Source organism: Pristis pectinata, chromosome 10 (genome assembly GCF_009764475.1).
Source record: "Pristis pectinata isolate sPriPec2 chromosome 10, sPriPec2.1.pri, whole genome shotgun sequence".
Lineage (NCBI taxonomy): Eukaryota > Metazoa > Chordata > Chondrichthyes > Rhinopristiformes > Pristidae > Pristis > Pristis pectinata.
This window is the reverse complement of record NC_067414.1, coordinates 99,949,849-99,973,566: the sequence shown is the minus strand read 5'-3', so window position 1 is coordinate 99,973,566 and position 23,718 is coordinate 99,949,849. Positions and strand designations below refer to the sequence as shown.

The 23,718-nt window shown below is 57.0% G+C and overlaps 2 protein-coding genes across 2 annotated transcripts; both read left to right on the top strand.

The window, feature by feature from the left end:
• Nucleotides 1–1,290: 1,290 nt before the first annotated feature.
• tcte1 (t-complex-associated-testis-expressed 1) lies at nt 1,291–9,178 on the top strand. The gene is made up of 3 exons (XM_052024961.1): nt 1,291–1,532; nt 3,668–4,677; nt 8,840–9,178. The coding sequence occupies exons 1-3, from the start codon at nt 1,361–1,363 to the stop codon at nt 9,050–9,052; spliced, it is 1,395 nt and encodes a 464-aa protein (XP_051880921.1). The 5' UTR covers nt 1,291–1,360; the 3' UTR covers nt 9,053–9,178.
• Nucleotides 9,179–12,665: 3,487 nt separating this feature from the next.
• Nucleotides 12,666–22,103, top strand: slc35b2 (solute carrier family 35 member B2). The gene is made up of 4 exons (XM_052024960.1): nt 12,666–12,951; nt 18,467–18,678; nt 19,125–19,285; nt 20,224–22,103. Exons 1-4 carry the CDS (start codon nt 12,818–12,820, stop codon nt 21,157–21,159), a joined length of 1,443 nt encoding a protein of 480 aa, XP_051880920.1. The 5' UTR covers nt 12,666–12,817; the 3' UTR covers nt 21,160–22,103.
• Nucleotides 22,104–23,718: the final 1,615 nt, after the last annotated feature.

The window sequence follows — 23,718 nt, the reverse complement described above, 5'->3', positions numbered from 1 at the left end:
GGGGGTGGGGGAGGGAGGGGGTGGGGGAGGAGGGGGTGGGGGAGGGGGGGAGGGGGAGGGAGGGGGGGAGGAGTGGGGGAGGGGGGAGAGGGAGGGGGAAGGAAGGGGAGAGGGGGAGGGGGGGAGGGAAGGGGAGAGGGGGAGGGGGGGAGGGAAGGGGAGAGGGGGAGGGGGGGAGGGAAGGGGAGAGGGGGGGGAGGGAAGGGGAGAGGGGAGAGGGGGAGGGGGGGAGGGAAGGGGAGGGGGGGAGGGAAGGGGAGAGGGGGAGGGGGGGAGGGAAGGGGAGAGGGGGAGGGGGGGAGGGAGGGGGAGAGGGGGAGTGGGGTGGAGGAGGGAGGGAGGGGGAGGGGGAGAGGGGGAGGGGGAGAGGGGGAGGGGGAGAGGGGGGGGAGAGGGAGGGAGGGGGGAGGGGGAGAGGGGGGAGGGGGGAGGGGGAGAGGGAGGGAGGGGGGAGGGGGAGAGGGAGGGGGGAGGGGGAGAGGGAGGGGGGGGAGGGGAGAGGGAGGGGGAGAGGAGGGAGGGGGAGAGGAGGGAGGGGGAGAGGGAGGAGGGGGGAGGGAGAGGGGGGAGGGGGGGGGGAGGGAGAGGGGGGAGGGGGGGGGGAGGGAGAGGGGGGAGGGGGGGGGGAGGGAGGGGGGGAGGAGTGGGGGAGGGGGGAGAGGGAGGGGGGGAGGGGGAAGGAAGGGGAGAGGGGAGAGGGAGGGGGAGGGGGGAGGGAGGGGGAGAGGGGGAGTGGGGTGGAGGAGGGAGGGGGAGGGGGAGCGGGGTGGAGGGGGGGAGGGAGGGGGAGAGGGGGAGTGGGGTGGAGGAGGGAGGGGGAGTGGGAGCGGGGTGGAGGAGGGAGGGAGGGGGAGGGGAGGGAGGGGGGAAAGGGGAGAGGGGAGGGAGGGGGAAGGGGAGATGGGAAGGGGAGGGTGTAAGGGGAGGGAAGGGAGGGGAGAGGGGTGGAGGGAGGGAGGTGGGAGGGAGGAGGGGGAGAGGAGGGATGGAGGGGAGGAGATGGGGTTGGGTCACTGAGGGAGGGGGATGCAGAGGATCAGCATTTATGGAGGGCACAGGGTTAAGGTGAGAGGGGATCTGAGGGGAGAGATGTTTGCACAGAGAGTGGTTGGTATCACTGCCAGAGGAGGTGGGGGAGTCACTCACTGAGCTCAAGAGGCATTTAGACCAACACAAATAGGCACGGCATAGAAGGATACTGTTAAGGATACTATTTAGCTGGAAAGAGTGCACAAAATTGTGGGCACGCTTTGCTCCATGCTCCCTCTAACTGCGCTGTTCCCTCTTCAGCTCACTTCCCCCACGCTCCAGGCCTCTGTCGTAGACACGGCCCCCCCCTCCCCCCCCCCCCCCCCCACTTATGACTGCAACCATGATCTCCAACCCATGGGTCACCAAGTACTCGGGGCCAAATCCGGCAGCTGACCCCAGGAGGATGAGGAGGATCATCGCCGAGGACACCGAGTGGGCCCTGGCCACCGTCCAGCCGCTCACCAACCTCTGCATCGACCACATCGTGCAGAACTTTGCCGGTAGGTCAGTGTGGGGCAGACGCTTCAGAGAGGTTCTGGCCAAGGCAACCTCAGCCTCAGCCTCAGCCCCACTTTCCTGCCTGTTCCCCAGAACCCTCAGCTCATCTACAGTCCAAGCCCCCTCTGTCTCCCCCTTGAACGTGTTCCATAACTCCTGCACAGCTCTCTGGGACAGAGAATTCCTCAACTCGGCACCCTCTGAGTCATAGAGTCATACAGCACGGAAACAGGCCCTTTGGCCCAACTGGTCCATGCTGACCACCTAAGCTAGTCCCATTTGCCTGCGTTTGGCCCATATCCCTCTAAACCTTTCCTATCCACGTACCTGCCTAAATGTCTTTTCAATGTTGTTAATGTACCCGCCTCAACTGCCAGCTCATTCCATATACAGACCACTCTCTGGGTGAAAAAGTTGCCCTTCAGACTCCTATTAAATCTCTCCCCCTCACCTTAAACCTGTGCCCTCTAGTTCTTGATTCCCCAACCCTAGGGAAAAGACCGTGTGCGTTCACCCTGCCCCTCAGGATTTTATACACCTCTATAAGATCATCCCTCAGTCTCCCATTCTCCAATGAATAAAGCCCAAGCCTGCTCAACCTCTCCCTACAACCCACTCCCTCAAGTCCTGGCAACATCCTTGTAAATCTTTTCTATACTCTTTCCAGCTTAATGGTATTGTTCCTATAGCAGGCTGACCAAACCGGAACACAATATTCCAAATGCGACCTCACCAACATCCTGTACAACTGCAACACAATATCTTAACTCCTATATTCAGTGCCCTGACTGATGAAGGCCAGTGTGCCAAAAGCCTTCTTCACCACCCTGTCTACCTGTGACTCCACTGTCAAGGAACCAAGTACTTGTCCTTCTATTCTACAACACTCCCCTGGGCCCTGCTGTTCACTGTGAAAGTCCTAACCGGGTTTGACTTCCCAAAATACACGTCATACTTACCAGAATTAAACTCATTTGCCATTTCCTCGGCCCACTTACTCAGCTGATCGAGGTCCCCCTGTAATTTTTGATAACCTTCTTCATTGTCTACAACATAAGTTTAGTGTCACCTGCAAACTTACTAACCCTGCCTTGTACACTCTCATCCAGATCATTGACATAGATGACAAACTGCAATGGGCCCAGCACCAAGCTCTGGGGAACACCACCAGTCATGAGCCTCCAGTCCCAGAAACTACCTTCCACCATAACCTTCTGCCTCCTATCACTGAGAAAGTGTGAGGGAGTGTGAGTGTGTTACACTGTGTGTGGGATGGAGCAAGGTGAGTGAGAGGTGTGTGTGAGGGTGTCTGTGTGTGTGTGAGGGTCTGTGTGCGGGTGTGTGTGTATGTGAGTGTGTGTATATGTGTGAGGGTGTGTGTGAGGGTTTGAAGGTGTGTGTGAGGGTGTGTATGTGTGAAGGTGTGTGTGGGTGTGTGAGGGTTTGAAGGTGTATGTGTGAGGGTGTGTGTGTATGTGTGAGGGTGTGTGTGTATGTGTGAGGGTGTGTGTGCGTGCGTGAGGGTTTGAAGGTGCGTGTGGGTGCGTGCGTGCGTGAGGGTTTGAAGGTGCGTGTGGGTGCGTGCGTGCGTGAGGGTTTGAAGGTGCGTGTGGGTGCGTGCGTGCGTGAGGGTTTGAAGGTGCGTGTGTGCGTGCGTGAGGGTTTGAAGGTGCGTGTGTGCGTGCGTGAGGGTTTGAAGGTGCGTGTGGGTGTGTGCGTGCGTGAGGGTTTGAAGGTGCGTGTGGGTGTGTGCGTGCGTGAGGGTTTGCAGGTGCGTGTGGGTGTGTGCGTGCGTGAGGGTTTGCAGGTGTGCGTGCGTGAGGGTTTGCAGGTGTGTGTGGGTGTGTGCGTGCGTGAGGGTTTGAAGGTGTGTGTGTGAGGGTTTGAAGGTGTGGGTGTGTATGTGTGAGGGTGTGTGAGGGTTTGAATGTGTGTGTGAAATGGCGAGAGGCAGTGCAATGGGGACGGTGAGGTTTTGTGAGGTTGGAGGGGCTGAGTGTGGAAAGGACTGAGGGAGGTGTGTGTGAGGTGCTGGGCTGTGGCTGAAGGTGCCTAGGATGAGTGTTGTGACTGCGGCGCAGGCAGTGCTCTGGTCCGGCCTTATGTACTCACTGGCTTCCCCTCACTCACACCACAGCGCACCCACTGCTGAACGAGCTCCCGGAGAAGAGCAGGCGCAAGGTGCTGGCCAGGATCTCCACCAACATCCCCCTGCAGGTGACGGCCAACCTGGTCAGCGACGAGGGCTACTGGCGCAGGTGCTGCCTGGAGTGTTGGCAAGTGTGTGACGCCTCGCTGCACGGAGGGAGCTGGAAGCACATGTTCTTCGAGCGCCTGCTGAAGAACGTCATCGAGTACTTTGTCCCTGACACCACCGACGTGAAGGTGGTACTGGAGCTGATCCCGCTGTGCAGGAACTACGTAAAGAGGTTGGACATTGGCCAGCTCCTGCCCCCTGTCAAGCAGACAGCCGAGAAGCTGGACGATGAGGCGTCGGACACGGGGAGCGAAAGTGATGGCCCCTCCATGGACCACTTTGACTTCAGCATCCTGCTGAGCAAGCTGCCGTTCCTGGAGGAGCTCTCGGTGACCTACGGGGTGAGGGACTGTGGCATGAACTTCCAATGGAACATATTCCAGTTCACCTACCAAGACTGCTTCTCCCTGGCAAAGGCCATCCATGCCTGCAAGAGCCTGAAGGTGCTCAGGCTGCCCCGGAACAGGATCGATGATGAACAGTTGCGGGTGCTGGTCAAGTACCTCCTGAACCACCCCTCGCTGATGGAACTGGACCTGTCCCACAACCTGATTGGCGACAACGGCTCCAAGGCCTTGGCCAAGCTCCTGCTCAAGTCCAAGCTGGAGACGGTCAACCTGTGCAACAACCAGATCGCCGCCTTCGGAGCCAAAGCCATCTCCTACAAGGTCCGCCGCTTCTCCACACTCCGATCCCTCAACCTGCGGCTCAACCGAATTGGCGACGAGGGTGGAGAAGCCATAGCCCGAGCCCTGGTGAAGTCCTCGGTGGAAGACATCAACTTGGCCAGCAATGAGGTGTCGGAGCACGTGGCCGTGGTCATCTCCGAGGTCCTGATGAGGAATCAAACCCTCAAGTCCATCAACCTCTCCTGCAATAACATTGGCCCGGTCAGTAGAGGAGTGGTTAGGGTGAGCTGTGTGTCCGAGATCCCATGAGCATCAACATTAATGACTTGGATGAGGGGGTAGAAGGGTGGGTTGGCAAGTTTGCAGACGACACAAAGGTTGGTGGTGTTGTGGATAGTGTAGAGGATTGTCAAAGATTGCAGAGGGATATTGATAGGATGCAGAGCTAGGCTGAGAAGTGGCAGATGGAGTTCAATCCAGAGAAGTGTGAGGTGGTACACTTTAGAAGGACAAACTCCAAGGTGGCGTACAAAGTTAATGGCAGGATTCTTGGTAGTGTGGAGGAGCAGAGGGATCTGGGGGTCCATATCCATAGATCACTGAAAGTTGCCTCACAGGTGGATAGGGTAGTTAAGAAAGCTGATGGGATGTTAGCATTCATAAGTCGAGGGATCGAGTTTAAGAGCCGCGAGGTAATGATGCAGCTCTATAAAACTCTGGTTCAACCACACTTAGAGTACTGTGTCCAGTTCTGGTCGCCTCATCACAGGAAGGATGTGGAAGCGTTGGAAAGGGTGCAGAGGAGATTTACCAGGATGCTGCCTGGTTTGGAGAGGATGCATTATGAGGAGAGACTAAGGGAGCTAGGGCTTTACTCTTTGGAGAGGAGGAGGATGAGAGGAGACATGATAGAGGTGTGCAAAATATTAAGAGGAATAGATAGAGTGGACAGCCAGCGCCTCTTTCCCAGGGCACCAATGCTCAATACAAGAGGGCATGGCTTTAAAGTAATGGGTGGGAAGTTCAAGGGAGATATCAGAGGAAGGTTTTTTACCCAGAGAGTGGTTGGGGCATGGAATGCACTTCCTGGGGTGGTGGTGGAGCACATTGGTCAAATTCAAGAGATTGCTAGATAAGCATATCGAGGAATTTAAAATAGAGGGATATGTGGGAGGAAGGGGTTAGATAGTCTTAGGCGAGGTTTAAAGGTCAGCACAACATTGCGGTCTGAAGGGCCTGTATTGTGGTGTATTGTTCTATGTTTTCTGGGTTAGGCCTGCCGACCCTCCTCGGTCTCCACCCTGACCCACGGGGCCGACTGCCACGTCCCCTCCCAGCCCCATCATCTGGGCCTTGCTCAAAGCCCTCCCTGCTGGACTGTCACCCAAGGGAGCAGCGGCCAATGCCCAGACCTTGCTAACTGCCCAGACCTTGCTAACTGCCCGTAAGGAGGTGGGGATGAGCCGCTGCCAACCCTCTGGTGAAGGTGCTCCTGCAGGGTGGTGGGGAGGGAGTCCCAGGGTTTGGACCCAGTGACATCTCTCCAGGTCAGGATGGTGCTTGAGTTGGATAAGACAAGATTTCTTCATTAGTCACATGTACAATGAAACACACAGTGAAATGCATCTGTTGCGTTGAGTGTTCTGGGGGCAGCCCACAAGTGTTGCCACGTTTCCGGCGCCAGCATATTATGCCCACAACTTCCTAACCCATACATCTTTGGAATGTGGGAGGAAACCGGAGCACCCAGAGGAAACCCACGCTGACACGGGGAGAACGTACAAACTCCTTACAGACAGCGGCGGGATTTGAACCCGGGTCGCTGGAGCTGTAATAGCGTTATGCTAGGGGAACTGCTGGGGAGGTGAGTGGGACCTATTTCCAACACCTGCTGCCCCTGGCCTTTGGTGGATGAGGTTGTTGGTGTTGGGGGGGTTTTCCTTGACCAATGTTTCTTGTAGACTGAGGGCAGTGGAAGTAGGAGCAGGAGAAGGTGTTCCCCACTCGATATCACGGGTCATCCTGGGCTTTGTACGTTTCCCCACCCATCCCTGCGCCTTCTCATTCCCCAGCATCCAGAGATATAACAATCCAGGTTCAATCCCCACCTCTGGCGCTGTCTGTGTGGAGTCTGCACGTTCTCCCTGTGACCACGTGGGTTTCCCCCGGGTGCTCCGGTTCCCTCCCACGTCCCAAAGGCGTGCGGGTCGGTATGTTCATGGGCCACTGTAAATTGTCCCCAGTGTCTGGGTAAGTGTTGGGACAGGAGGGAGTCAATGGGACAGTGGGGAGAATAACATGGGATTGGATGGTATTTGTTTATTATTGTCACATGTACCGAGATACAGCAAAAACTTTGTTTGCGTGCCATCCAGGCAGGACGTTCCACGCATAAGTACATCGAGGTAGTACAAAAGGAAAACAGAATGCAGAGTACGTTGTTACAGAGAAAGTGGAGTACAGGCAGACAATGAGGTGCAAGGGCCATGGAAAGTGGCACAGAGGAGAAGTTGAGGCCAGCACAGATCAGCCATGGTCACACTGAATGATGGGGCAGGTTTGAGGGACCTGGTGGCCAACTCCTGCTCTCAGCTTCTTGTGTTCAAATGAGGGGACATAATTAAAAGGCCAGAGAGTGATACTTCACAGAAACAGGCCCTTTGGCCCAACTCGTCCGTGCTGACCAAGTTGCCTACCAGAGCTAGTCCCATTTGCCTGCATTTGGCCCGTATCCCTCTAAACCTTTCCTATCCATGTACCTGTCCAAATGTCGCTTAAATGTTGTAATTGTACCTGCCTCGACCACTTCCTCTGGTAGCTCGTTCCCTACACCCACTGCCCCGTGTGGAAAAAGTTGCCCCTCAGGTCCCCTTTAAATTCCCCCCCCACCCACCTTAAATCTCTGCCCTCTAGTTCTAGACTCCCCTACCCTGGGGAAAAGACTGTGACCATTCACCTTATCCATGCCCCTCATGATTTTATAAACCTCCATAAAGTCACCCCTCAGCCTCCTTCACTCCAGGAAAATGAGTCCCAGTCTATCCAGTTTCTCCTTATAGCTCGAGCCCTCCAGTCCCGGTAACATCCTTGTGAATCATTTCTGCACCCTCCCTAGCTTAATCACATCCTTCCTATAGTGTGGTGACCAGAACTGCACACAGTGCTCCAGGTGCGATCTCACTGACGTCTGTGACAGCTGTAACATGATGCCCAAATCCTGTACTCAGTGCCCCGTTCAATGACAGCCAGCGTGCCAAACGCCTTCTTCACCACCCTCTCTACCTGTGTTGCCACTTCCAAGGAACTATGTACCTGTACCCTCGGTCTCCCTGTTCTACAACGCTCCCCAAGGCCCTGTCACTCACTGTGTTAGTCCTGCCCTGGTTTAACTTTCCAAGATGCCAAGATGTATCACTTTGCACTTGGTCCAAGTTAAATTCCATCTGCCATTCCCTTGCCCACTTTCCCAGTTGATCTAGATCCCGTTGTAACCTTAAGCAGCCAATTTCACTGTCCACCACACCAGTAATTTTGGTGTCTTCCACAAATTTACTAACTGTGCCATCTATATTCTCATCCGAATCATTAATGTACATGACAAATGACAGCAGACCCAGCACCGATCCCTATGACACACCGCTGGTCACAGGCCTCCAGTCTGAATAACAACCCTCCACTACCACCCTCTGCCTCCTTCCACCAAGCTAGTTTTGTATCCAGTTGGCTAATTCACCCTGGATCCCATGTGACCTCACCTTCCAGACCAGCCTACCAGGCGGAACCTTGTCAAAAGCCATACTGAAGTCTATGTAGACAACATCTACCACCCTGCCCTCGTCAGTCACCTTGGTGATCAATTAAAACCGAGGTGTGCAGGAATTTCTTCTCATGGAGGGTGGCGAATCTCCCGAATTCTCTGCCCCAGCGGTTGTGGAGGATGGATCACTGGGACGAGATTTAAAGAGGATGGAGATAATTTTTTGAAAGATTAGGGAATTGAGTGTTTAAAGGTTGCTGTGGACTTGGTGGGACAAGGGGCCTGTGTGTGTCTATAACTCACTGAGGCTCTGGGCAATAGAAGAGGAGATGAGGCAGCTCAGCGTGATCATATTGAAGGGTCAGGATTGAGGGGCTGAGTGGCCTATTCCTGCTCCTATCTCCTTCTGTTGCTGTGGCAGGTGGCGTCAGGATGGCAGATTCCCTTTCCTGAAGAACATGGGTGAACCCGATGGGAATTTCCAACAATCCGGTACTTTCACCGACACTGTCGATGACCGTGTCCAGCCCTATTTTCCTGCCTCAGTTTAAATCCCGCAGTGGGATTCCAACTCGTATCTCCACCTCGTTAGCTGAGGCCATGCATGTAACCTGACTGCACGCTGCTATAGCCCAATTCCATGAGTTTTCCTGTTCTTCCCATCAGGAGGGCGGGAAGCAGCTGCTGGAGGGACTGGCCATGAACAGGACCCTCCTGGAGTGTGACTTGCGGCTGACGGACATCGGTCAGGAGAACGAGTTCGCCATCAGCCAGATCCTGCACAGCAACAGGGAGCGGATCCGAGACGCCATCTGCCACCCAGCCAAGGTCAGCAGGATCACACGGATAGTGTCTGACCACTTCCAGGCATCCAGCTGAAGCCCCTCACTGCTGCCACCCCCTCCAATTTAATCCATGCCCATGGAGCACTGAGTGTGGCACAGACTGAAATCTACGGGACTATTTTTATACTGTGTGAATGAATAAATCTACTGTTGGAGGGTCACTGGGCCTTGAGTTTATTGGAATTGGTTTATTGTTGCCATGTGCCGAGGTACTGCAAATGGAGATGTTTCCCCTGGCTGAGGGGCCGAGGACCAGGAGCCACAGTCTCGGAATAGGGACACAGCGGTTTAGGACAGGGATGAGAAATTTCCTCACCAAGAGTGGCAAATCTTTGTACCTCTTGACCCTGGAGGGCTGTGGAAGCTCAGTGTTGGGCATCATAGAGTCATACAGCTTGGAAACAGGCCCTTCGGCCCAACTGGTCCATGGTGACCAAGATTCCCATCTAAGCTAGTCCCATTTGCCCGCGTCTGGCCCGTATCTTTCTAAACCACCTGTCCAAATGGCTGTTAAGTGTTGTTAATGTACCTGCCTCAACCACTTCCTCTGGCAGCTTGTTCCATGTACGCACCACACTGCGTGAAAAAGTTGCCCCTCAGGTCCTTTTTAAATCTTTCCCCTCTCACCTTAAACCTAAGTCCTCTAGTTTTAATTCCCCTTCCCTGGGCAATAGACTGAGTGCATTCACCCTATCTATGCCCTGCATGATTTCATACACCTCCAATAAGATCACCCCTCAGTCTCCTACATTCCAAGGAATAAAGTCCTAGACTGTCCAACCTCTCCCTATAACTCAGTCCCTTGGGTCCTGGGAACATCCATGTAAATCTTCTCTGCACCCTTTCCAGTTTCATGACATCTTTCCTATAGCAGGGCGACCAAAACTGAACACAATACTCCAGATGAGGCCTCACCAACATCTCGTACAACTGCAGTATAATTTTACGACTCCTGTCCTCAGTGCCCTGACTGATGAAGGCCAGTGTGCCAAATGCCACCTTCACCACCCCGTCTGCCTGTGAGCATTAACAGAATCGAGGGAAATGGAACATGGAGGTGGCAGGGCAGCTGGAGCGGCTGATTCAGAGGGTCATCTGCACTTGCGAATGGGCAACACCTCCCACCAATCTTGCAGGACCATCACCAAAGCCAATACAAGGAGCACAGGGCAGCTGAAGGAAAGTGGGGTCAATCTGAGAGGTCTTACGCATGCTCTCAGAGTGGTGGAGGAGCCAATGGAGGAATTGCAGAGCTCGGGGCCTGGGCAACAGAAGGCAGTGTCAGCCGAGGTGCAGCGATGAAATTCGGCGCAGAGCAGGAGGCCAGAGTCGGGGGAGCGCCGACATGACGGGTTGTGTGGGCACAGGAGGGACAGAGATATGGGGCAAGAATGAGCACTGTCGAATGGAGGGAGGGTGTTAGCGGGAGCTGGTGTGGGTGGGCAGGTGTATGGGTCGGTGTTGGGATAGGGTAGCACTGCACTGATGCCTGTGTGATCCCAACACTAGTGATACAACATTGTGGAGGATTGACAGGTGCACCGGGAGCACACTGTCTACCCAGGACAGAACACCACCCCCCAGGGACACGGGGGTCTGGAGTCAGCGACCAAACTTACAGCAGGGACGGAAGAAAATATCTGTGTTCTTCACCTGATTAATGCTGCCTGTCCAGTCCTGGCAACTCAGAATCCTTGGGGCACACAGGAGAGATTTCAGGTGCTGGAAACCTGGAGCAACACACAAAATGCTGGAGGAAATCTGCAGGTCAGGCAGCATCTATGGACGGAAATAAACAGTGGACGTTTTGGGCTGAAATGTCGACTGTTTGTTTTGCTCCATGGATGCTGCCTGACCTGCTGAGTTCCTCCAGCATTTTGTGTCAGAACCCCTGGGAGTGTGTCAGCCCATCACTCTCCCATGGAGCTCTCCAGTAAGTCCCACCATTCCCGCTCTTGCCCAAAGCCGGAGATTTTCTTCCTGCTGGAATTTCTTCCATTCCCTTTGGAAAATTCCTATCGAACCCACTGTCCTTCCAGGCAGCACTTACAGGTTGCTGTAATCACTGCGTGAAGATGTTTCTTCTCGTCCTGCCTCTTCGATCCATGTTCTCTGTAACCATCCCTTCTGCCAATGGAAGATTAACATGATTTATCAAAATCCTTCCTAGCACTGAACAACTCGATCTGATCTCTCAGCCCTCCCCACAGAGCAAAAGTCCACTGACACAGGAATGCTAGGCTCAGGTTAACCAGGTTCACTCAGATGGATTTGTTACAATCAACACCATCTCTCCAGCCATGCACTTATCTCCTTATCTTCCTATTTCTGTACTCACACGTGCCACTGGTAGTAATCTGGAGATTACTAGCTTTGAGGTCCTGTTTTTTAACCTCTTTCCAATCTCCTTAAACTTTGCCTGTAGGATCTGCTCCTCTTTCTACCTCTGACGTTGGTATTGATGTGGACCATGACCTCCGGCTGTTTACCCTCTCCCTTCAACCTGTTCTGTAGCCACTTAATGATCTTGGGTCACTGGGAGACAATGCACCATCTGCATTCACACCCATGACCACACAAACTCCCCCTATCGCTACTGCTCTCTGTTTCCTTCCACCCCAGCAATGCCTCGCACCCAGTTCTGTGGGTGTTCCCGACGAACCATTGCTCTCGTCAGTATCAAAAGGGAAAGTCTGTCCTTGAGGGAGAAGGACTCAGGGGCTCCTGACCCACTCACCTGCTCCTCCTCCTCTGCCAATGATACCAAAGTTGGCAGCCTGGTCAACAGTGCTGGACTGCAGGAAGATATCAAGGGTTTGGTAGGTGGACATAATATTAGCAAGTGGAATTCAGTCCAGAGAACTGTGAGGTGATGCATTTGGGGAGGATGACCAAGTCAGAGGCTGAGGGGAGACCTGATACAAATTTATAAAATTATGAGAGCCATAGATAGGGTAGAGTCTTTTTCCCAGGGTGGAAATGTCAAACACTATAGGGGTTAGCTTCAAGGTGAGAGGGGAAAGTTTAAAAGGAGATTTACGAGGCAAGTATTTTACACAGAGGCTGGTGGGTGCCTGGAACGGGCTGCCAGGGGAGGTGGTGGAAGCAGACACGATAGCAATGTTTAAGAGGCATTTAGACGAGCACATGAACAGGCAGGGAATGGAGGGATGTAGACCATATGCGGGCAGATGGGATTAGTTTGGATTCCCGTCATGGTCGGCACAGACATCATGGGTCGAATGGCCTGTTCCTAAGCTGTATGGACGAGGTGGGAAAGGAGCACCTGAGGTGGTATTGAGAACCTCGAGGCCATGCATCGGGAGTGCAGTGAAGCCCACACATGTGGTAGGAGGAGTGTTGGTCGGTGCAGACCCACAGTAACTCTGAAGGTGCCTCACGCCCCATTCTCTGGTGCCTTTCCCTAAACAAGAACCCTCAGGGCCAGTGTTACCCATGGGGTATGCAGTAATATTCGGGATTGTTAAAGGCAGCCTACAGTGGGTTAATGTAAGGCAGCATTAACAGCTTCTCCCTTCACAGATGCTGCCTGATCCAGCATTTCCTGATTTTATTTCAAAATTCGGATGATTTGATGTCCCATCTCTCTGCATTCGCTCCTCCCCGCCGCCGGCGGCGCTGCGGCCCGGTCCTCCCGGCGGCCGGCGGCGCTGCGGCGGGAGGGGGGACGTGGCCTGTCGCCGCCCCGCCGGTCGGCAGCTGTCGGGTTGGAGCTGGAGGCGGCCAGAGTCGGGGCGGGCGGAGCAGGAAAGTTCGAGGCCCCGGGGGAGGCCGAGTGATGCTGGAGGCCGGCCGGCCCGCCCGCCCAGGGGAACAGAGTTCACGGGCGGCGGGCGCCGAGTCCGGGACCGGGCCGAGGCTTCGACCGAGCCTGAGAGAGCGGAGCGCGGGAAACATGGAGCCGGGCCGGAGGTGAGGGAGGGGGAGGGAGAGGGGTGGGGGGGGAGGTGGAGAGGGGAAGGGTGTGGGGGAGGGAGGGAGGGAGGGGGAGGGGGGAAGGGTGTGGGGGAGGGAGGGAGGGAGGGGGAGGTGGGAAGGGTGTGGGGGAGGGAGGAGGGAGGGAGAGGGGGAGGGAGGAGGGTGGAGGGAGGGTGGGGGAGAGGGGAGGGGTGTGGGGGAGGGAGGGGGGAAGGGTGTGGGGGAGGGAGGAGGGAGGGGGGAGGGAGGTGGAGGGGGAGGGAGGAGGGTGGGGGAGAGGGGAGGGGTGTGGGGGAGGGGTGGGGTGGAGAGGGGAAGGGTGTGGGGGAGGGAGGGGTGGGGTGGAGAGGGGAAGGGTGTGGGGGAGGGAGGAGGGTGGAGGGAGGGTGGGGGAGAGGGGAGGGGGGTGGGGGAGAGGGGAGGGGTGTGGGGGAGGGAGGGGGAGGGGGGAAGGGGGTGGGGAGGGAGGAGGGAGGGAGGTGGAGGGGGGAGGGAGGAGGGTGGAGGGAGGGTGGGGGAGAGGGGAGGGGTGTGGGGGAGGGAGGGGTGGGGTGGAGAGGGGAGGGGTGTGGGGGAGGGAGGGGTGGGGTGGAGAGGGGAAGGGTGTGGGGGAGGGAGGAGGGAGGGGGAGGGGGAAGGGTGTGGGGGAGGGAGGAGGGAGGGAGAGAGGGGGAGGGAGGGTGGGGGAGAGGGGAGGGATGTGGGGGAGGGAGGGGGAGGGGGGGAAGGGTGTGGGGGAGGGAGGGGGAGGGAGAGGGGTGGGGGGGGAGTTGGAGAGGGGAAGGGTGTGGGGGAGGGAGGGAGGGGGAGGGGGGAAGGGTGTGGGGGAGGGAGGAGGGAGGGAGAGGGGGAGGGAGGAGGGTGGAGGGAGGGTGGGGGAGAGGGGAGGGGTGTGGGGGAGGGAGGGGGGAAGGGTGTGGGGGAGGGAGGAGGGAGGGGGGGAGGGAGGTGGAGGGGGGAGGGAGGAGGGTGGAGGGAGGGTGGGGGAGAGGGGAGGGGTGTGGGGGAGGGAGGGGGAGGGAGGGGGAGGGGGGGAAGGGTGTGGGGGAGGGAGGAGGGAGGGAGGTGGAGGGGGGAGGGAGGAGGGTGGAGGGAGGGTGGGGGAGAGGGGAGGGGTGTGGGGGAGGGAGGGGGAGGGGGGAGGGAGGTGGAGGGGGGAGGGAGGAGGGTGGGGGAGAGGGGAGGGGTGTGGGGGAGGGAGGGGTGGGGTGGAGAGGGGAGGGGTGTGGGGGAGGGAGGGGTGGGGTGGAGAGGGGAAGGGTGTGGGGGAGGGAGGAGGGAGGGGGAGGGGGAAGGGTGTGGGGGAGGGAGGAGGGAGGGAGAGAGGGGGAGGGAGGGTGGGGGAGAGGGGAGGGATGTGGGGGAGGGAGGGGTGGGGAAAGCATGGGGGATGGAGGAGGAGGGAGCGGGGTGTAGGGAGGCAGAAAGGAAGGACGTTAAGAGAAGTAGTGAAGGAGGAAGAGGGGAGAGGAGAGGAGGGACAAGGGGACGATGGAGGGTGAACGGAGGGAGGCAGGTAGGTGGATGTGTTGGGGAGGATAGAACGTGGGACAGTACAGCACAGGAACAGGCCCTTCAGCCACAACGTCTGCCGCACATGATCCTTGCCCCTCCATCCCTGCCGGTTCATGTGTCTGTCGAACAGCTGCTTAAACGCCTCTATTGTACCTGCCCCCACCACCACCACCACCACCACCACCCCAGGCAGCGCAATCCAGGCACCCACCACTCCCTGTGTGAAAATAACTTGCCTCGCACATCTCCTTTAAACTTTCCCCCCCTCACCTTAAATGCAAGTAACCTAGTTCTTGGCATTTCTACCCTGGGGAAAAGGAATCTGACTGTGTACCCTGTCTACGCCTCTCATAATTTTATAAACCACATTCAGATCTCCCCTCAGCCTCCAGCACTTCAGAGAAAACAACCCAGTTTGTCCAACCTCTCCTTATAGCTCATACCCTCTAATCCAGGCAGCATCCTCTTCTGCACCACCACCGGTGAAGGCCCCATGCACCTTCCTTACCTCCCTATCTACCCACATGACCACTTTCAGGGAGCTATGGACTTGGACCCCAAGATCCCCCTGTACATCAGTGCTGTTAAAGGTCTTGCCATTTACTGTACACTTTGCTCTTACAGTTGACCTCCCAAAGTGCAACAGCTCACACTTGCCCAGATTAAACTCCATCAGCCAACTCTCTGCCCATATCTGTAACTCTATGATGTATATCCTGCTGTATCCTCTGACAGCCCTTGACAGTGTCCACAACTCCACCCACCTTTGTTGTCTGCAGACTTACTAACCCACCCATCTACATTTTCATCCAAGTCATTTATATACATCACAAACAGCAGAGGTCCCAGTACAGACCCCTGTGGAACACCACCAGTCACAGACCTCCAGCGGGAAAAACACCCTTCCACTTCTACCCTCTGTCTTCTACGGGCAAACTAATTCTGAATCAAACTGTGGGTCCCATGCATCCTAATTTACTGGATGAGCCTCCCATGAAAGAACTTATAAAGGCCTGACTAAAGTTCACGTGAACAACATTCGCTGCCCTACCCTCACCAATCACCATCGTCACCTCCTCAAAGGATGAGCACCATAGAATGGAGAGAGTGTTTTACTGGGAGCCACTGTAGTTGGACAGGTGGATGGACTGGGCTACACTTGAACTGGGCGAGAGAGAGAGACTGGGGTACATCAGAACTGAGAGAGAGGGAGAGACTGGGGTACACCAGAACTGTAGAGGAGAATGAGAGAGACTGGGGTGATACACCAGAACAGTGGCGCAGAGAGAGACTGGGGTACCCCAGAACTGTGGAAGGCAAAGAGAGAGAGACTGGGTACACCAGAACTGTGGGAGAGAGAGAGAGACTGGGGTACACCGGAACTGTGTGAGAGAGAGAGAGAGAGAGACTGGGGTACACCGGAACTGTGGGAGAGAGAGAGAGAGACTGGGGTACACCGGAACTGTGGGAGAGAGAGAGAGACTGGGGTACACCGGAACTGTGGGAGAGAGAGAGAGACTGGGGTACACCGGAACTGTGGCACAGAGAGAGACTGGGGTACACCGGAACTGTGGCACAGAGAGAGACTGGGGTACACCGGAACTGTGAGAGAGAGAGAGACTGGGGTACACTGGAACTGTGGGGGAGAGAGACTGGGGTACACTGGAACTGTGGGGGAGAGAGAGAGACTGGGGTACACAGGAACTGTGAGAGAGAGAGAGACTGGGTTACACTGGAACTGTGGGGGAGAGAGAGAGACTGGGGTACACTGGAACTGTGGGAGAGAGAGAGAGAGACTGGGGTACACCGGAACTGTGGGAGGGAGAGAGAGAGAGAGAGACTGGGGTACACCGGAACTGTGGGAGAGAGAGAGTGACTGGGGTACACGAACTGTGGGAGAGAGAGAGAGACTGGGGTACACCGGAACTGTGGGAGAGAGAGAGAGACTGGGGTACACCGGAACTGTGGGAGGGAGAGAGAGAGAGAGACTGGGGTACACCGGAACTGTGGGAGAGAGAGAGTGACTGGGGTACACGAACTGTGGGAGAGAGAGAGACTGGGGTACACCGGAACTGTGGGGGGGGAGAGAGAGAGACTGGGGTACACCGGAACTGTGGGGGAGAGAGAGAGAGACTGGGGTACACTGGAACTGTGAGAGAGAGAGAGAGAGAGAGACTGGGGTACACCGGAACTGTGGGAGAGAGAGAGAGAGAGAGACTGGGGTACACCGGAACTGTGGGAGAGAGAGAGAGAGAGAGACTGGGGTACACTGGAACTGTGAGAGAGAGAGAGAGAGAGACTGGGGCACAGTGGAACCTGACCGAGAGGTGCAGCTGAACCGCAGGCAGATGTGGGTGCTCAGAATATGAAACAAAGACAGAAGGTGGTAACTCCCATCCGATCAGCTGGTGCCTCTGGAATGAGTAACTGCCAACGCTCCAAGCTGCCAGCCCTAACAACAACACCCCCATCCCCCTACACCGACACTGCACAACCCTGCAGAACAGGCAGGACCTGTCGAGAACCAGAAAGACTCTTCACGTGAACCATTTGCATTGTGTTGTGCCTGAGTGCTGGAACTGCCTCGCTGGCAGGTGCAGTGTTGCTGCTTGTGGGACGACTGGTAGAAAATAGATACCCAGAGGAGAGGATAGGGTGAGGGAATTAAACTGACAGGCATCTGGAAGTTCAGCCTTGCCGTAGTGGACTCACACGGCACTGCACTCCCTCAGTACCGGCCCTCCCGCGGCACTGCGCTCCCTCAGTACCGGCCCTCCCGCGGCACTGCGCTCCCTCAGTACCGGCCCTCCCGCGGCACTGCGCTCCCTCAGTACCGGCCCTCCCGCGGCACTGCGCTCCCTCAGTACCGGCCCTCCCGCGGCACTGCGCTCCCTCAGTACCGGCCCTCCCGCGGCACTGCGCTCCCTCAGTACCGCCCCTCCCACAGTGTTCTGTTTTCTATGCTCTTTGCCTCCACCACCACCCCAGGCAGTGCAGTCCAGGCCCCCACCACTCTCTGAGAAAACAAATACTTGTCCCCACATCTCCTTTGAACTTACCCCCTCTCACCTTAAATGCATGCCCTCTGGTATTAGACTTTTCAACCCTGGGAAAAAAATACCGGCTGTCTGTCTGTGCCTCCCATAATCTTATAAACTCTATCAGGTCTCCCCTCAGCCTCCACCGCTCCAGAGAAAGCAGCCTTAGTTTGTCCAACCTCTCCTCATAGCTCATACCCCCTAATCCAGGCAGCATCCTGGTGAACCTCTTCTGCACCCTCTGCAAAGCCTCCACATCTGTCCTGTAATGGGGTGACCAGAATTGAACGCAATTGTCCAGATGTTGCCTACCCAGAGTGTTATAAAGCTGCAACGTAACTTCCCGACTCTTGAACTCAATGCCTCGATTAGTAAGGGCGAGCATGCCATACGCCTTCTTTACCGCCCTGTCAGCCTGGGCAGCCAATTTCAGGGAGCTCTGGACTTGGACCCCAAGATAAAATAGTGACGTTTCAGAGGCTTTTAGACACGTGAATTTGCAGCGAGTGGAGGGATGTGGATCATGCGCAGGCTGAAGAGATTTAGTTTAATTCAATGGGGGGGTGGGGGGGTGGGGGGGGGTGAGGGGCTGGTGTGTGTGTGGGGAGGGGCGGGGTGGGGGGGGTGAGGGGCTGGTGTGTGTGTGGGGAGGGGCTAGGTGGTGTGTGGGGTGTTAGGGGCTGAGTGAGTGTGTGTTGGGGGGGAGACAGGCGCTCGGGTGGGGAGGAGAGAGTGTGACGAGGGGGCTGGAGGTTGGGGCAGGGTGGTGTCTGGAGGTTGAGGTGGGGAAGGGGTCTGGAGGTTGAGGTCTGGTGGTTGGGGTGGAGAGGGATCTGTGGAGGGGGCTAGAGGGAGGGGTCTGGGGGTTGGGGCGGGGAGGGGTCTGGAGGGTGGGGAGAGGGCTGGAGGTTGGGGCGGGTGAGCCGTGCTGAAGCTCTGTACTGCCTGTGTTTCAGTGCGGTATTGGTCATGCTCCCCGTCCTGCTGCTGCTGAGCCCTCCAGTCAGAGCCGAGGACCCCCGCGCCGCCGAGGACCCCCGCGCCACCGAGGTCTGGTCAGATTTCTGGCTGCTGCGTTTCGTCATTAACCTGGCGGGTTACGGCACCATCCTCCTGCCCGGGTACCTGCTCGTACAGTACTTCAAACGCACCAACTACCTGGAGAGAGGCAAGTCGTCCGCCCAGGATGCATGGTACCTGGGGGTTGGAGTGCATGGGGGGGGGGGGGGGGGGAGAGTCAGAGGCCACAGAGTTCCCAGGGGGTCAGAGGGCATGTGGTTACTGCGGGGAGGGTGGCCTGGAGGTTCCCAGGGAATCAGAGGGTACGGCATTCTCGGGGGGGGGGGGGGTTCAGAGGCTGCACTTCCTGCCTGTCCCCGGGTGCCTGTCAGTGGCATGGAGCCACAGCCTCGACCCACTGCAGGTTGGTCCAATGGTGACCCCAGGGGGGGGGGGGGAATTTTCCCTTCAGTCCCACCCCCATGTGATCCCCATCAGCCCTGTCAGTGTCAGGCTGCCCTCCCCTCTGGTGTCACTGTGCTGAAGGAGCCCTGTGTTGCGAGGGTAATGGCTGAGCTGTGTGGTAGCTCCCCGCTCTCCTGCCCTCTCTTCCAGGTCGAGGCTTCTGTTTCCCGGTTATAAGCACCTGTGTGTTCGGCAACGAGGTGAAGACGGGGTTACAGGAGGAACATCCCCCGGCTCCCCGAACCGAGACAACGGAATCCTCTCCCACCAAACAGACGCTGAAGTTGCTGGCCTGTGCTCTGGGACTACAGGTGAGATGCCACTGATCCCATCCCCAGCTCCCCCCTCCTCCTGTCCGGCAGCTGCAGTGGACTGTCAGACCCCTGTGCTGGCCCTTTGAAACACAGATCCTGCCCCACACCTGAGCCGTAACCACAGCCTTTGGGAAGCTCCCATCGGATCTGCTTCCCTCGTCCTTCCAGTCAGCCTGTTCCCGAGCACCGCTTGCTGTAAGGAAGCATTTCCCCTCTTCCCCCCGGCCCCCTCGAATTCTCGTCCTCTGATCTCTGACCATTCAGCTCATGGAAACAGCTTTTCCACTCTCCAGACATTCCGCCTGTTGTAAACCATCCCATCACTTGGTGACACCCCGTGTTACAATTCACCTTACCTACAGGAGACTCCTACAGTCCTCTTGTTCCAATTAAATTGGTAAATTGGTTTATTATTGTCACATGTACCGAGGTACAGTGAAAACTTTGTTTTGCATGCCATCCATACAGATCATTTCATCACATCAGTGCATTGAGGTAGTACAAGGGAAAACAATAACAGAACGCAGAATAAAGTGTTGCGGTTACAGAGAAAGTGCAGTGCAGGCAGACATTAAGGTGCAAAGCCATAGCGAGGTAGATTGTGAGGTCAAAAGTCCATCTTATTGTACTAGGGGACCGATCAATAGTCTTATAACAGCGGGATAGAAGCTGTCCTTGAGCCTGGTGGGACATGCTTTCAGGCACGTATCTTCTGCCTGATGGGAGGGGTGGGAGAAGAGAGAATGTCCAGGGTGGGTGGGGTCTTTGATTATGTTGGCTGCTTTACCGAGGCAGCAAGAAGTGTAGACAGAATCCGTGGAGGGGAGGCTGGTTCCCATGACGCACTGGGCTGTGTCCACAACCCTCTGCAATCTCTCGCGGTTCGTGCCGCCTGTTCCTGTACCGTTCCACGCCCCGTTTTGCTGCCGTTCCAGGTGTCCTACCTGACGTGGGGTGTGCTGCAGGAGCGCGTGATGACCCGCACCTACGGGAAGACGGACACTGACCCCGGGGTGAAGTTCCACGACTCCCAGTTCCTGGTCTTCATGAACCGTATCCTGGCGGTGACAGTGGCTGCCCTGTGCTGCGCCCTGACCAAGCAGCCCCGCCACGGCGCGCCCATGTACAAGTACTCCTTTGCCTCGCTCTCCAACATCCTGAGCAGCTGGTGCCAGTACGAGGCCCTCAAATTCATCAGCTTCCCCACCCAGGTGCTGGCCAAGGCCTCCAAGGTCATCCCGGTCATGCTGATGGGGAAGCTGGTGTCCCGCAAGAGCTACGAATACTGGGAGTACCTGACGGCCGTTCTCATCTCGGCTGGTGTCAGCATGTTCCTGCTGTCCAGCAGCCAGGACAAGCGCCCATCCACTGTCACCACCTTCTCTGGGGTGGTCATCCTCGCTGGCTACATCCTCTTCGACAGCTTCACCTCCAACTGGCAGGACGCCCTCTTCGCCTACAAGATGTCCCCGGTGCAGATGATGTTCGGGGTGAACCTTTTCTCCTGCCTGTTCACGGTGGGCTCCCTGCTGGAGCAGGGGGCCTTCTTCCAGTCGCTGGCCTTCATGTCACAGCACGTGGAGTTCGGTGTGCACGCTGCCCTGCTCTCCATCTGCTCCGCCTGCGGGCAGCTCTTCATCTTCTACACCATCCGGCAGTTCGGGGCGGCCGCGTTCACCATCATCATGACCCTGCGCCAGGCCCTGGCCATCCTGCTCTCCTGCCTCCTGTACGGCCACTCCGTCAGCCTGATGGGGGGCCTGGGCATCCTCACCGTCTTCCTCGCCCTCTTCCTCCGCGTCTACGCCCGCAGCCGCCTCAAGGCCAAGAAGAGGCCGGCGCAGGGGGCTCCCACCGTGCAGAGGGTGTAGCTGGGGCAGTGGGGGACAGGGCCCAGGGGTGGGGTGTCCCCAAGGTACAGAGCCCAGGGGTGGGGTGTCCCTGGGGTGCAGGGCCCGGTGGGGAGAAGCCATGGGGTACAGGGTCCATCCCACCCCACACACAGGTCTCAGACCCCCACCGTGTGGGACTGGAGGGTGTGCACAGTCCGGGTCCAGCGCACAGTGTGGGTGTGTGTGTAAGTCTGTGTGTGTCTGTGTTTGGTGGGGGTGTGTGTGTGTTTGTGTATACAAGTGGGGCGTGTGTATTGTCTGTGTGTGTAATGTATATAAGCAGAGGCTGGTTGTTCCTATAGGTGTGTGTGTGTCTGTACAGGCGGTTGTGTGTACGGCTTTCCTGTGTGACTACAGTGTACATGGCTGGGTGTGGATGTGTGCGCTCTGTACGTGGGCGGTGTATGCGAGGACAGGCCGCGTGTCTATGCGTCGGGTGTTGGCGCTCTGGCGCTGCCTGTGTACAGCAAGGAGTGGCGTCTGTGTGGGTTCTGCATGTACACCGTCCAGGCCCTTCCTGGGACTATCCTCACCCTGGGCCTGTGTCTGATGCTCTCCTGTATCCCCTCCCCCCTCCCCTCCCCGACACAACCTGCTTCTCACTCCGTCTGAAAGGCCAGGCTCGTTCCGCGGGCTTGGCCCGGTGCACAGTCCCGTGCACAGTACTCCGTGTAGTTTTACTGCGGCGCTCTGGAGCCTGTTTTATATACGGACTGTCCCTCGGAACATGCAGCGGCCGTGCGTGGTCGTTGTACACGATGGCTGTCATTTCAGGGGGTGTGGGTGATGGACACTGAACCTCTGCGGTTGGAAGTGGCCCCCGTCTCCCCCGCCGTGTGGGCGGCTGTGGGGCTCCCGTGTGACTCGGGTATCCGTCTGCAGAGGTGAGGAGTTGATTATCACTAATAAAATATTTTGGGTGAGTCCCGCGTCCCTCCTCGCTCTCTGCCGAAGGGATTTGGCGCCACCGTTTTGAGCTCAGCATAAGGAACCCGCCGGGGACAGCGGGTCATCCTCTCAGGGGGTGGTCAGATCCGGTGTGCCCGTCACAATGCCACTCCCCTTTGTCTCACTCCCCACCCCACCCCGTTCCTCCCCCTGCACCCCCCCCTTCCTTGCTTGAAACCCCCCCACCCCCCACCGCTCCACTCCCCTCATCTTCTCAGCAGTGTGGTGACTCAGGAGGGGACCATTGGGACTGGTGTCCCCCGGTTGGTCAGGGTGCCCTGTCCCCCGTTGGCAGGGCTGTGCTATCACCAGCCACTGAACAGATGAGATCTGTGTTGCTTGGCGTTTAGAAGGACAAGGGGTGGTCTTCGAGTCACGCCAGCACACAAGGAGGCCCTTCAGCCCACCTGCTCCGTGCTGCCCATCAAGGCCCTGTTACGTATGCACGGAGCAAGGACGATAACGGTGCGGTAGAATAATGCTTTTACTGATTCATGTTAACCAAAATAAAGAAACTGAGCAGCTGACAGTTGTAGATCCAGGGGGAGGTCGACAGAGACGAGTCCAGCACCAAAAGTGATGTTCCGTGTTTAGGGGCGTGTCGTCACTGTGCTGAGCGATCGACCAGCCAGTGTGCGCAGGCGCACGTGCGACATTTGTCGCGTTCTCCGTACGGTTCAGGCTCCACCTCATCCCCCAGCACGGAGTCTGCAGCCATCCACACCTGGTGATTCAAGTGCTCGACCGGACACGTGAATGTGAGAACCTCAGTGTAACCCGGGAGCTCCTGCGGACGCTGGAATCTGGAGCAACAAACAACGTGTGGAGCAACTCGGCGGGTCGAGCAGCACCTGTGGGGGGAGAGGAATTGTAGGCGTTTCGGGTGGAAGCCCTGCATCAGGTCAGTGCCATCGAGATAGGTACATGGATAGGAGAGATTTGGAGGGCTATGGGCCAAACATGGGCAGACGGGACCAGCTCACTGAGTAACACAGTCGGCATGGACAGGTAGGGGCAGAGGGTCTGTTTCCGTGCTGTGTGAGGACTGAGAGACCCTGCCCTAGCAGGATGGAGGTGGGTGGGAAGGGGGCAAGTTTGTAATGGGGTGTGTGTGTAAACATCAGCAGAATGAGCAGAATTTCTGGCACAGTACAGGTCACCTTAATGTGTTTAGTTGATGTGACAATTGCTCCATTGTACACAGATTCTGCTTCTTGGCGTGCAGCTTATTCCCCACTAGTTCAGCGTCTCTCTCAGAGAACCTTGGTGTTCTTCCCCGGGCTCTCTTCAGCTGCTCTCTCCTCTGCGGCAGCCATCGTGTGCCATGGGGAGTATGCCTTTTTGCAGTTGAATGTTGCGTGTCACATTGTCGGTGGTGACAAACTGGGAAGCCCAATTTCCGGGCGGATATCCTGCCGAGGTCTCCGGTCGCACACGTTGTTCTTGCTGCTTCACCGGAATGAAGGGGTGAGGAAGAGATGTTCCTGCAGTGAGCTGGGTCACTGCAGCCAATGGCTTCAAGGCATGAGACTCAAAAACTGCAGATATTGCGATTCTGAAATCAAATGCTGGAGACACTCAGCAGGCTGG